We start from the raw sequence: 14,569 nt of genomic DNA on the forward strand, positions 1-14,569 counted from the left end.
CAAGATAGCAGTTAGTGTAGCACTTGTCTGGCCATTTCAACTGCAGAGTGAAATTGACCCCCACCAATTCAACTATCTTTACTTTCTTATTAACCAATCAGCTGCTTGCACATTGACTGACACATTTTCAGCCAGTAACACGCTGTGACCAGAAACATGGCCCAGGAAATGCAAGATTTATATATTTGCTGAGAATAATGAATATAAACTGAAAACTAACATGTTTTGAAATGAAAATACATGTGTGCTATAACATGTGCTCCTTTCAAAACTGCATATTGGAGACCTATGTATCTAACAGAGGTGCAAAATGGGATTATTATGGACTTATTTTGTAAGCTTCAATTACTCAAATTAATATTATGACAATGATCAATCTTTTAGTGTTATTAATTCTTCATATTGGTAACATTCTCTGGAGAATCGAATTGTTATATTTAACTGGTTAAGTTGTCTATAGAGATGGTCTGACTCTACAAATAGTCTCATTAAAAAGATTTGCTTAAATGAATGTTTAGATGAACTCCAGTTTTTAACATAATTTAATATAAAATCTTTATATAATTCGGCAGGATAAATATTCTCAGCTAATGGTAAAAACTGAAGGAGAGGGTTAAAACCAAGAAATATCATGTTGTTTTAAAGCCAAACCCTCCTATTTGATCTGTGAAGCAAAACTTTGGTTGTGGGTCATGATTTGAACCCCCTAAAAAGATAATAACTACTTCAGGAGTACTGTGTCTGGATGTTTAATGCAGGTCTGTTGCGGTTGATAAAATGGGGACTTGTATGCACTGATAACGTCCTTCCCGTCACCTCTCATACTCTCACACATGTTGAACACGCTAACCGCCACCAAACTTTTATCATACACTCCTAGTGCCTGATTTCATGAAGCATGAGAATACTTGAATGAAAAGGGCAAAGTGCTGCAGGATTTTGAAGGGAGCTGGGCGGTGGCGGAATTCCATTAGCGTTGACCAATGAAGAAAAAGTGTGAGCATAAATGTGCTAGCCAATCAGAAATGACTGACATTCCCTTTAAGAAAGCAATAGCCCCAGAGATGGCCTTTGCTGTGATCTTGATGAAGAAAAGGTTTTGCTTTATTGCCGTTTATTAATGCAGTATATGTTTTTTTTTGTTTTTTTATTTTGCTTTTGTCTATGAAATTCTTCCTTCAAGAAGATAAAGTTTTTAGACATCGCTTTATTTACATTTTGCAGGCCAGTTATCAAGTGAAAAGCTGTATTAGTTTGCAGCTAAGTTAATAGGAAAACATGTGCCTTTTTAAAGGAACCCTATTTTTCAATTCAAGGCAAAATAAAATTAATTAAGCTTCCAGGCTGTGCTCACACTCTCTGTCACATAAGCACTTTTATTTTCTTTAGCACATCAACTGTCTGACAGCCAGGTAAATTGAAATTGTTCTCTGTAGTAAAAGAGGTAAAATAATAGGAATACAATAAGAAACAACTAGGTATTAGTACTTGCACTTTTCTCTTTTTGTTTAAAGTCTCAATAGACAATAATTAGTCAAGGTGAATTTTAGTTGCACATTTATTTATCCATTATTTAATAGATGCATGCAAAATGATATGATAGGGAAATGATCCAATATACATATGTATTTATATCCATAACTTTTCCTAAAAACTGCTTCTCCCACAAATCACATGACTGCATAAAGTGCATGTAGTAAATATCAGGTGTAACTGAAAGGTAGATAACTGTATTGATGGGTAAGAGGTCAAAGGGTTTGTTAAATGGTGTTAATTAAAAAAAAAAAACTGTGAGGCAACAGAAGATCTTGTTAGTTGAATTACACGGAGAGTATTTAAATTGTCAAGATATTTTTGAGAAGTTTTGGAATTTGGAGGTTACTCTCTTAACAGTGGCTGGACAATTAGATACTGATAAACTCATTGGTGCATTACAAGACAGTACTGTATCCAGCATTACAAACATGTAGAGTATTCCTGGCGGCATTGATTTTTTTTTTTTATTAAGCAATGACTAGTGTCAGATTGAGCATTTTATTGGTTACAGAGGTCTGGAAACTAATGGGGATTTTTCATGCTCAACGATCTCAAACATCTAGCACCTTTAGGGTTTTCAATATCCATCCTGTTTTTTGTTTTTTGTCCCTGATCTAAATATTAAGATTCCCTCTTAATGGGATTGCACAGTGAATGGGGTTATTGTGTTCATTTTGTCTGTTTCATTTGTGGCTAGGATCTCAAAGTAGTTTTTAAACACTCTGTTTTTAGGATGTATGTGTTTAACAGTCTTAGCAACAGAATCTAAATTATTGGTGCTTGTATAGTTAGAATATAAAGTTGGTTAACCACTGCTTGGAAAAAAAAATATTGCTGTATATTTTATTTAAATGAAACTTAAAGAAACATTTTAGTATTTACATATCAGAGTGCATGTCTGTTAAGTATGTTGGATCATGTTTTATCTCCCTAATGTTTCAACTTTAGGATTAAATCATTTTCAAATCTTAATACCCAATCAGAAAAGTGATCATGAGAAGCCCTCTGTTTGAGTGCTGTTACTTTTTTTAATGATTATTATATATTTCTTAGCAGACGATACATCACAGCTTTATAGTGGATGAGATTACATGTGCACAGCACATGTTCAAGGCTGTAGCCAGCTATGAGGCACCCAACGCACACGTCTTGGTTAAAATCATAGTTATAATGATTTATTTAGGCCCTTTTACACATAGCTTTGCAGCAAGTAAAAATGCATTTCATCCCTTTTTGCATTTGAAGTAAGCTGGATACTTAAAGGTTTATTTCAGACAGTGTGTGATTGACACTGGTAGTTGAGTTGAGGGTTGTGGTTTGCAAGGATCCTGGCCAATCACATTAATAGAAGTTAATTGCATATTCATGAGTATAAATCAGAACACAGCCAAACAGCCTATCAGATCGATTGGTCAGTCAAAAAGCTCAGGGTGCAACCCTCATTGGTTATGAGGTCCTTATGCTGCTAAACTCTCTTCGTCTTGTCAACCCGCTTAAGCTCATTTTATTGTGGAATGTGATTTTATAATTCATATCACACACACCTTTATGTATCCAGGCACTCTTGTCTTCTCGGTATTTGGACAATGACATCACTGTTAAAATTCTGTGATAGATTAGGATTTAAAACTTAGTACTGTATTACCATCATTACTGTGCACACTACAAGTGATTTGGGTTACTATATGTAAACTAACCATTGCTCTGTAATCCCCAGGACTCATCCACTGATGCCCATAGCCCTCGTCAGAGGACAGAGGGGAAGTGAGCAGTGCTGGGTCACCCATGGCTCCTGTGATGGGAAGCCGCCTTACAGGGAATCTGCTGTTCCTACAGGGAGTGCTTGTGCTGCTGGCAGGGGGGTGGACCAGGAGAGCGGCAAGCTGGGATCACGACTTGAAGTGTCACAGAGCTGAGCACCCAGTCATCACACATGCAGGTGAGCAACAGGGGCAAAGGGACACTCAGAACAGCCAGACATAATGAAGCTCAAGTAACCTTTGTCAATTTACTGTTAGGATTCATAAGAAATGAATGTGGTTGTACTTTCAATGAAGATGGGTTCTATTTTTTTTAATCTGAGAGAGAGAATATGTTACTGTATAAAAAAATATATATTTATTCATCGAATAAAAATCGGGAAAAATAAGGTAAAACCCAGTAGAACATGAGCAACAAGCTCATTTAATTCAATAGAAATGAAGGAAATAACGAGCAAGAATAACAGATTGGAAAAATGAGGTAATTCTTTGTCTGTCTGCTTCTCACCTCCCAGAAGAGACAGATAATTGAACCTTGGTTACTGAGTCGACTCTATTGGTTCAACATGCAGTATATTGAGGTTAATTATCCTTTCACAGTGAGTGACACATCATCTAACACAACTGCATTTCTGATAGGTTTCAGTGACAGAAAACCGATGGCTTTCTTCTATCAGCTGTTTCTGTTCCATAATGTATATTTCTAATGTGGGCTGAGTGCCATTAAAGTAATTGTAGGTAGAAAAGCTGTTCCATAAATCTTATCTCCTTTGCAGTTCCATGAGCTGCAAAGGTTTAAAATGTGAAAGAAACGACACATTCCAGAGATATCTGGGATAAAAGTTCTCAATTTGTATGTCTTATTGTCAGTATATTTGTTACTCTTCCACTTCCTGGGTCATTTAACCTTGTCTTTGAGGTCAAAGCATGTTACTGGCTGAAAGTGTGTTGCTTAATGGCAGGTGAAATGAACAAGCAAGTGGAAAAATAACTGAAACCATGTCTTGCAAACAAAGAATGACTCAACCAAGTGTAGTACCATTTATCATGCTTTAAATATAAATATATTTTTACTACAAAATTTGTTTCTTTCAAAACTGCACATTTGAGACATGTTTAACAAATGAAAATGCACAACATGTAAGATTTATGGAGTTATTTTGCTACATACAATGCTCACTATGTGCAGGGCCTATGATATGCTTCAGATTTTAATTGAATTAAGTGAAGTTAAATATAACTTTATTTCTGAGAGCACTGAGAGCCGTTAGTTTTAGGGTTCCCTGATGAGTTCACTCCATGATATGCATGCTGATATTTGGATGAATAGCATGAGGTGGTCTGGCACTTTCCACTTGATACTTATTGCATGAATTGTTGATTAAAGTGACAAGTTAAAAAAAAGAAAAAAAGGATTGAGATTGAGAAAGTTCCCTTCAAGTAGGTAGATCTACAGTAGATGGAGGAGCAAAGGAGTATAAAGTTTAACAAACAAAATTGATAAGCTATAGTGATCTTTTTTAAGACACCTTTGAAAACCTCTAACCCTGAACCATGGAAATGTTCTCATGTTTCCTTTACACTGACTTTGACAATATCTTCCATTTTTCCACAGAACTCAACATAATACTGTTATCGCATTTATGTAATTGGCTCATTTTCTGTTCTGTCTTCACCAAGGTTTTCTTTCAATTTGTCTGAGGCCAGTGTTTTACTGAAGTTTCTAATGATGTGAGAACAGGTCGCTTGGCAGTTGAAAAGAATATGGGCGACTCTAGGTGCAGTGAAAAGGCCAATTGTTAAGAGGTGGAACTGGAACAGCACTTTTCAGTTTGATTTGTGCTCCTGATGATTAGCACTTCAGAATTACCATTGTTGTAACCCATAATGCAGTGCTCCACTTTCACTCTTACAAAGCTAGAAAAACCATGATCAATAGTAAAGACCTGTGTCCAATCTACATGGTCAGTTCCTTAGTCCTAGTAATACAGTTCGTAAAACAAGCTCTGTAAAACCTAGTTACAGCTCCAGTTGAATTATAATTTGGGCTTCAAGGTTTTCAATGCAATCTGGATTCTAAAATAGAGATATTCTCCCTTATTCCCTAATTTGATTCTCAATATTTCATTCAAAGTCTGATGTGAGAGTATGTGGCCCTGATACATGCCATGCTTCCTTAGATTCCCTATGCTCACACCAGGTACAGTAGGGAATAAGCATTAGTCAGATAACAGTAAACACAGTTACTGTACAACATACTGTACAACAGTTAATTTGTGTGTCTGTTTATGAGTTAGTTCACAGTGTATTTTCATAATATATAATTTTGTTGAAATAGGGTTTTGCTGTACAGTCAATGACTTGTAGTTTGGTTATCGTAAATCACAGTGAGCTTTAAAACACTGGTCAGCAACCTATGGCCAAAGATGTCGCGTGGACAGGTTATGGATGGCACGTAGGCAGCTATGCCAATTAGGGCACTCTCTGGAATGCACCTCAATAACCCCCCCCCCCCCCCCCCCACATTCATAATGGCATGCCGTGGGTGAAATGTACAAACATTTGTTTAACATTGAAACAATTTACAGTGGACATTGTTTTATGTTTATACATTTTGATATATTTTATACTTATCTCTAGCTGCAGCATTCATGTTTAATTTGGAGCTTATTTAGCAATGTGAAATGGGTATGCGACATGCTTCCATTAATATTGCATGCTGTGCTGTGCTTTGTGGAAGTTAAGAAAAAGAATGATGGTGCAAGGCAGTGAGCAAGTGTCAAAGTATCTGCCAATAGAAACAGCTAAATTAAATGTCTGTGCATTTCAGGCTGCTTGGACAAACACATTTAGATTTGTTTCAAAGAAGGATCGTGCAGTTTGTGCTTTCTGTTGTGGAAGTGTTGTGTGTCGAACACCAAGTGTTCAATGACATTTGCAAACCAAACATGAAAAATCCTTTCCTGACAAAGCTGACAAGAACGAAGCAATCAAGAAAGCAGTGGTGGTATTTGAAAGCAAGCCTGTGCTTTTGCATGTTTAACTGCTGGTAAGAATGAAGCTACAGAAGGAAGCTGCAAGATTGCAATGTGCTTTGTAAAACACAGCAAGCCTTTTACAGATAAAAGAATCATTCTTCAACCTCTCTGAGTGTTTGTTTAATGATCTTCCAAAAAAGACCTAATCTTGTCAACTCAACTGTTGAGCTCAGTGTGACTGGTAGAAAATGAGAGCACAGCAAATGACAAAAACACACAGGTGCTTATAGTGTTTCACTCAATGACATTGCCAATATAAATGTCATTCCTCGTATTGCTATTATTGCAACATATTGTACTTTAGATGGAAAACAAGAGGAACTATGTTGCCTGAAAACACTGTGTAAAACAACAAAGGGTAAAGACATCACGGAAGCTTTTGTTCAGCATTTCGAAGAAGGACTTGACATGAAAAAGATGTTGTGTGTAACCACAGATGGCACTGCTGCAATGGTAGTGAAGCAAATGGGATTTCTAAAGCTACTGGAAGATCATGTTTTGATCATTGTCAGATTTTACTGCGTCGTCCACCAGGGGAGAAAAATGCCAGCTTCCTAAATGAATGATGTGATGAATGCTGTGGTGAGAATTGTGAATGTTCTTGCTGCTCACTCACTCTCTTTTGACTCCACATTCTGCTCTACAGCTATGTGCAATGGTTAAGCCTTGGCAAGGGTTTGGACCAGTTTGTGACCTGCCTGGAAGCTATCAAGTACTTCTTATCTGGAAAAATGTAGTTTATAAATATGCACACATGTAGACTAGTTGTCATACAAATTGATTTATTCTGCAATAATGTCACAAAGCCTGACCCAACATACTCCTCTTCAAGACGGTCATCAAGTCTTCCCTATAGAGGAGTGATTTCAGACCATGCCTGTCTTCCAATCAATGGCATTTTAATTAAAATGAATGTGATTTGAAAGAGGCTTGTCTAGTGGAACAATGGCAGGGCTGTAATTAATTTTGCTTCCTTCAAATTAAAATTGGTGTGCATATAAAGCAATGACTGCTCTGTTAACACAGTGTACAGACTGTTTAATCCCTCTACTTTAAAATGTTTCCTTTCATTAAAATATTGAAGACTTGCAATGCTATTAACAAGGCACACTTCACAAAGGTTGACTGAAATGGTTTTCATTTATTTTGATTATTATTTTTTAAAGCAATTATTTTTAATACAGCAAATGGGTTTGCATCTGGTTTTGTATTAAACCTTACAGCTTTTTTATATTCTTTTTTTCTGTTACCAGCAATAAAATCTGAATCTAGATGTGCGATCTGTAAAACAAATGCAGTACTGTTCTGTTTTGTCTTCAGTGTCAATTTCCAGATGACTGACTGAAACATTTGACCTGAGCCTTATCTAAGAAAAGACTAACATACAGTAGAGACTTATTTAAACAGAATTTAATGATGAATACAAAATAAAGTGAAATGCAAGAAAGCCAGACGCCCTCAGGGTAAAGTAAAGGTCTGAGTGGTGGCCACGAGACACTGACTTAAAATTCAAGCCACTTTGTCTCAGACTGTAAGCAAGAGAGCTTCAGCAGTGGATTTTACATTGCTGTAGGCTGTGAGGGATTAAATACAAAATACATACATTGTGGATAAAACTGGATTTAAGACATGTACGACAGGTTTCACAAACCTTGATTAGCACTAATCTTGGCCCATTTACCAGGGTTTCCTCAGATCAAGTAGTCCTAGAGAAACAAGTTGTTTGCACTAATTATATAGGCTTCAAATGTGCAGCTTTATAGCAAACACGTACTTCATTTGAAAACAGTATATCTGATAATACTTGAGGTTAAAGAAAGTTCTCAGTTTCTTTGCCTTATTCTCTGATTTAAAAAAAAAAAAAAAAAAATGTTGTTACACTTGCATTTCCTGGTTAATTTCACCAGTGTCTTCTGGGTCAAAACGTGTTACTGGCTGAAAGCTGGTTAATGTCAGGAAAAAAGCAATTGAAGGGCGGTGGCCAATTTCACCCTCCAGGTGAAATGACCAGGCAAGTGCAGTACACTAAGCTGAAAGCATGGTATTGTAAGGCCTTGGGTTTCCTTCATTTCTCTGGGATCCGTAGCGTGGAAAAAAGAAGCAGGCCAGGCTCTTGATCTTGCTTACATTCTTGGTCAGTTTATATTGAACAGTGACTCCGATATACAGGCTCAGCAATAGTAGCAACACACAATGTAATTGGTCAGCAGATAGTATATAAACTGAGGTATGATTACAGTAATAAAATAATTAAAGTAAAGGAATGCAGTTGGATACGATCTGCACTCCACCACATCTCCTGCACAACCCCCCCCCCCCCCCCTCCTCTTTTTTCACCCAGCATCTCCTCTCTCTAGCTACGGGTGCTGATAAGGTACAAAATAATATACATACACTAACAAAATATTGTAATTAAAACAATATAACAATTATTTTGTTAGCAGCAATCACTTTAAATGCAAAAACACAGATTGAGGAGTATGCACAGCCAGATGGCTCACAGTGCATGCTCCTCAATCACACAACACAGGTATCGGAGTGATGTAAAAAATGAATGACAGCCGAACAGTGAAGTGCCTTTCCCTCTGGTAGCTTGCCTATGGAAAATAAGCCATTGTTGCACGTCTGTTTATACTTACATGCGTTATTATTAATAGTGTATACACGTCTACTCAATAAGAAATATGCAGGCGCTCCTCGACTCATGGCACCTACGACTCTTTTGCATTATTACCCTGCTTCGATATCGATACAGCATTTACGACACGGCCAGACACGAGCCATGCGAGTGCGAGCACTGACTGTAAAACGAAAAAGGATATTATTTTCTATTATTGTACATAGAAATGCCCAAAAGCTGTAAAAAAATCAATTTATTTCATCACACCTATCCAACAACAGCCTACAATATAAAGGATTGTTTAACCTACAGTTTTCACCTTCTATTTATACTGTAAAGATGCCTTTAATAAGAGACTACCACTTGCTTTTGTACACATGTGAGATTATAAATATTTTTAGGATTTCTTATGACGAAAAAGTTAAGTTTAAAACTAACAAATGTATATTTGTTAGTATGTGTATTTTAACTCAGGTGGTATTTAATTAAATTAAACATATAATTTAGGAAATTGTCAATAATGTACCATTGTTGATTTTAGCTCTGGTTCGCTTTCAATTACGAAATTTCACCATTATAGTCTCCTCCTTTCCAGTCTGACAGGGAGTGACAGCTCCATACACTTTGCCCAGTTTGGGCTCTGGCATATTGTCAAGCCCTGTCTAAGCAGTGTCTGTCCAATGGATAGCAGACAAAACTATGAGCTGGCCAACTTGCCCCCTCCTGAAAAGCTCACTGCCCATTCCACCAGGGGCACGGCAACTGCTTGGACTTTATTCCAGGGGGTATCTATCAAGAACAGATGCAATACGGCAGTGTGGGCTACTCCCCATACCTTCACTAGGCTTAGTCTTGTAACATTCTGGTCGTTCTGCAATCTTTCCCCGTGATGGCTTTGGTACTCATATGGTAATGGTTACATTTCATACTTGAAAGGGAATGTTAGGTTATTATCATAACCCTGGTTCCCTGAATAGAAATGTTACCATTAACCTCCAAAATTAAGCTGAGATCTGTGAACATAGTTCTTTTGATCCTTCAGGGGTGGGGTCACAACTGCGCCACAGGCAGCTTTGCTATTCAATTTTCAGGATTCGGGTCTGTTGGAAGTAAATACCCATGAGGTTATGGTTACATTTCTATTTCAGGGAACCAGGGTAATGATAATAACCTAATGTTCTTTTTTTTCCCCAACTACACTCCTGTATGTGACACACATGCTTTGTACTGAATAGATGGATTAATGGTACCAAGTGTGAAAAAAAATGAGATTGCTCATTCAGCTCAGAATATATGAAATGGTAGGTAGCTAAAGCCAAAGAAAAGACCATAAATCACTGGGCTGCCTCCTTCTTTGCCTAAAACTTGCATTATCATCTAAAATAAAGAACTGCCTGGTGGGACTTCTAAGATTTATGGAAGGGAGCTTTCAAAACTGAAGTTGTTAATCCCCTGGAGGGTTGCTCTTACATTTGTATTCTCACAATATTTTGCACTGGATGAAAAACAAGCATATCAGATGTGCTAGAAAGTAGAATGAACAATACAAAAAAAAAAATTGTGATTATTCTGGCATTCTTCTAAAGAGATAGAAAGGAAATGTCAGGCAAGTGTCTCATTTAGGTGAGATGAATGTGCGTGTGTAATTATTAAGGAAACAAGCAGTTCTTTGATCAACAGTCCTCTATCATGTTGTGCCAAAAATGCCATTACTGTCGTATTCCATTCTTCCTGATGGTCCACCTTCTTGACCTGTAAGGTTTCACTAGTTGCACCTGGAAGATGAGTGGTCTTGTGAAGTACCATTGATGTGCATCATAATGAGACTGGAAGAGGGTGTTTTTTATAGCCTATAGGTCAGCCACATCTTCTCATGATTTAAAATTAAAAATCAATGATGTGCGCTTTATCTTAAGCAGTTTTAAGATGTTAAAGGAATAAAACATCTTCACATGTCCTGACGTTTAAATAGCTTCAGATGTATTCTATTAAATCAAGGGCCAATCCATGTATAGGCAACCAACTGGAATTTAGAAAAACTCCAAACAAATGATGCTGTCAAAAACTAGTGAATAATAAGGAAAGATGACAGCTGCTGAGGAATTGTCATTTCAGGGTGTCAAGCAATATGCACACTATAATCCAAACAGTGACCTGAGCAAACTTTATTCACCAGAACACTACTCAGAGACTTACTCCATGCCCTATATTAAACTCTAGACCATATTTGTACAAACCACTTTCTCTGTCAATTTAGTTTAAATTAACCTTCAACATATGCTTAACGAGAATTCCCATAATGGGTCAGATGTCAGGATACATGCAAAGTGATTTGCGGCTATGTAAGACGGTTTTTCACCTGGTGTTCTGCACCCGCTGTCAAATTAGCACTTTGCCATCATTAATCCATTTAAGTTATATTGAAATTTATTCAGGTGAAGAGAAGAGCGTGGAATTGGGTGGGTATCTGGAATACTAAGCGTGTGCAAATTTATAAAGAGATGTAAGAATTGTGCCTTGATCTTGGGCAAATGCTGTCCCTCCAAAAACTTTGCACCTTCTCTGACAAGGTGCAAATGATTGTAGAAGTGAGTTCCTGCTGCATGCCTGTGTTGTGTTGTAGGTTTCTCTGTTGTTCACCGCTGCAGGTCCTGCCACCTTTTCATCATCTGGTTGACTGTCCAGCTGGTAACACCGACAGCATTGACTTTCTCCACTATAGAGGACCATATAGTATCTAAGGCTTTTCCAAATAACTAATGCTGAGTGACCTCAGCCATAAGGACTCTCAGCTCCTATTTTCTTTTCTGTGCGCCAAGAGGACTTTGCTGCCCTTCCTCTGACATATTTTTCTATTTGGTTTGATTTTCGTGCTCCACAAATCTCATACAGCGTCTAATGCTGTCTGTACTAACTCACCTCACTTCTGGGCTGTAGGTGCAGTTGCTAAATAGCCCAATGCACAGGCGGCACTCATTGTGACCCTTATTATCATGATTGCAGCTCATTATTTGTTCGTGTTGAATAATTTCATTGCTCTTAAGCTTACTCAGACCGCAGTGCAAAATAATTGCCTGGTCGCCCAGCAATGTGGATTTTGCAGCCGTAATTGTTTGCACTGCTCCTATCCTTACATCAGCCCCAATGTGAAGCCATCAGTCAAAAAATTAAGTCTCCAGAGATGTGGTGGTCACCTTTATTTGTAGATAGCCAACTTTATACTAATGCAGAATATATACAGATACCTTTTGTGGTTTCACCCTATTACTCAGAAAATGCAGGAAGGAAATACAAGCATATGCACTTAATGGTAATGCTTGGTCTGCTCATTAGCCAGTTCCAAAAACCTGTTCCTGTAAACATCAAACAACCGTAATATGTATGTCTCACGAAATGTCACCGTTTGAAAAAATGTTGGTTGATCTATAGCTATGGCCAAAAGTTTTGCATCACCTAGAATTTAATGATTGAGACAAAAAAAAACAAAAACATCATGTAATCATCATGTAATTGCTGTGTTACCTGTTTGACAATGTGGGCAATCATTTTTACACTATTGGTACACAACAGCGACCATTTTGAAAAGATTTAAAGTTTTAAGTATAAAAAGTTGACACGACTTTAACAATGAAAAGAAAAATCACGTTATTTAAACAGTTGTAGCAACACGTGGGGGCGTGTAATGTTATATTATTCAGAACACTGCTACTCATTCTTTAAGGATGCAGTTCAATTTAAAGCTTTGCACAATTCTTGCATCATTATGGTGCGCTGAATGCCTTCTAACAACATATGGAGAGAATTTTTATTCTTTAAGGGAGACTATTATAGCCAGCCTTGTTCTGATCTTTATGTTTATTAGCATTGAATATACAGCTTCATACGATTTTATTTTTAAAGAGTTCTGCCTTTGTTAAAAAGACTAAGATTGCTAAAGAAAAAAATAATTAACTTCACATTTAATGTGTCGTTAACCAAGAAAAAAATATCTCAGCAGAGGTGTGAAAAGACTCTACAACCTATCAGGTTACAAATGACATGGGGAGACATTTTCACATTGTCTCTCACTGACACCCAAATCCCTTTGATGGCTTCCCCAGTGGAAATGAGGCTGGGTAACTCTGTCACTATGGCTCAGCACTGACAAATTGTACAGCAGCACCTCTAGTATGAAACACAAAGACATTTCACTGACAAATCTGAAGCAGTCCATGTATTTCCTGTCAAATACAATTTAATCACTCACACACTCACTAGATTTCCAGTCAGTTTCTGCTTGTAGTATCTCCACTTAATCTTTTTTTCTTCTTCTTACAGAAATAGAGCCTTGGCTTCACAAGTTCAGAGATGAGAAGACAGTGGATTATTCCCAGTTAACTTTTGACCCAGACCACAGTGAACTTATTGTTGGCGCGAGGTGAGTGATTGTGTCTTCAGAAAAATCGCATACATCCATTTTTTTTTTCATTTTCTCGTTTGAATTCACCTCTTTAAATGTTACAAAACAACCTGCAGTGTTTACAATAAATGCACTAATTACCATTGCTGTCTCCTTTCCTGTGTCATCATGAGTGTTTGATATTTGTATTCACCTACAATTTGTCATAAATCAGTGGGAGAATGAAGCCGAACAAATTCTACAACATATGGGGCCAGGTTGTCAGAAAATAATGTTTTGTTTTTGTTTTCAAATAGTTCTTTTGGGTACAAATGCATATTTACAGAACGAGTGTCAAAACTTTTTAGTAAACAGTCAATCCTGTTAAAGTTCATGAGATTCACTCAGATGATTTGTTGCAATATGTTAGCTTAATAACAATGAGTTGTTTGCATACTTAAACAAAGGGAATGTCTACTAATTATCCTTTTCCTGAGAAGGAATTAGAATAGAGATTTAAAAAAAAATATATATATATATATATATATATATATATATATATATATATATATATATATATATATATATATATATTATAGCAATTGTAGAACTATAGTGGGCTTCTCTCAGACAGTAGATCCTCTCTGTTATGTCACATCGTCAGCTGTCAATCAAATTTAAAACCAATCGGTGCAAGTAACGGCTTTTTCATTTTGACTTACCTAAATAAAAGCTCAGTTCACATTTGTTACTAAACAAAGACACAATTTTATTTAATGATCCATAGAATCATCCAATCAGTGCTGTGCCTCAAAACCAGTCAATCAATACTGTGCAATTGCGAAAGCAACCAGTCCTGTACCTGTCATGACAATGCTTTTATAGTACCATACAAAGGTATGACAAGCGGGAAGAAACTTTTTTTTTAACTGCACACAAACTAGCATTGAATACTACCATAGAATTTCCAAGACTCAGGGATTTTGCAGCTGCAAACACAATTCAATCTGTTGGCTTGTTTGACACTGATCACAATGACACCTTTAAAAGTCGTCATTTAAAATGTTTATTAAACAACATTTAATAAGAAATGCACAAACAATAACGATATCATGCATTACACAACCCCAAAAGTAATTAATACAGTGGGTACTACAAGATATCAATTGATCTGAGAGGCATCATTAACAAACCGGTGATGTAGGGGAAGAAAAACAAAAACAGGAAGGATAATATA

At 36.8% G+C, this 14,569-nt stretch overlaps 1 protein-coding gene across 1 annotated transcript in view; it reads left to right on the forward strand.

Moving 5' to 3' along the window:
• LOC121312732 (semaphorin-5A-like) overlaps positions 1 to 14,569 on the forward strand; it is a 130,609-nt gene that overhangs the window by 31,939 nt on the left and 84,101 nt on the right. The window contains exons 2-3 of the mRNA XM_041244455.1: positions 3,254 to 3,475; positions 13,272 to 13,371. Of these exons, the coding sequence (XP_041100389.1) occupies positions 3,322 to 3,475; positions 13,272 to 13,371 (254 nt within the window). The 5' untranslated portion in view covers positions 3,254 to 3,321. The remainder of the gene's footprint in view (positions 1 to 3,253; positions 3,476 to 13,271; positions 13,372 to 14,569) is intronic.

Source organism: Polyodon spathula, chromosome 3 (assembly GCF_017654505.1).
Source record: "Polyodon spathula isolate WHYD16114869_AA chromosome 3, ASM1765450v1, whole genome shotgun sequence".
Taxonomy (NCBI): Eukaryota; Metazoa; Chordata; class Actinopteri; order Acipenseriformes; family Polyodontidae; genus Polyodon; species Polyodon spathula.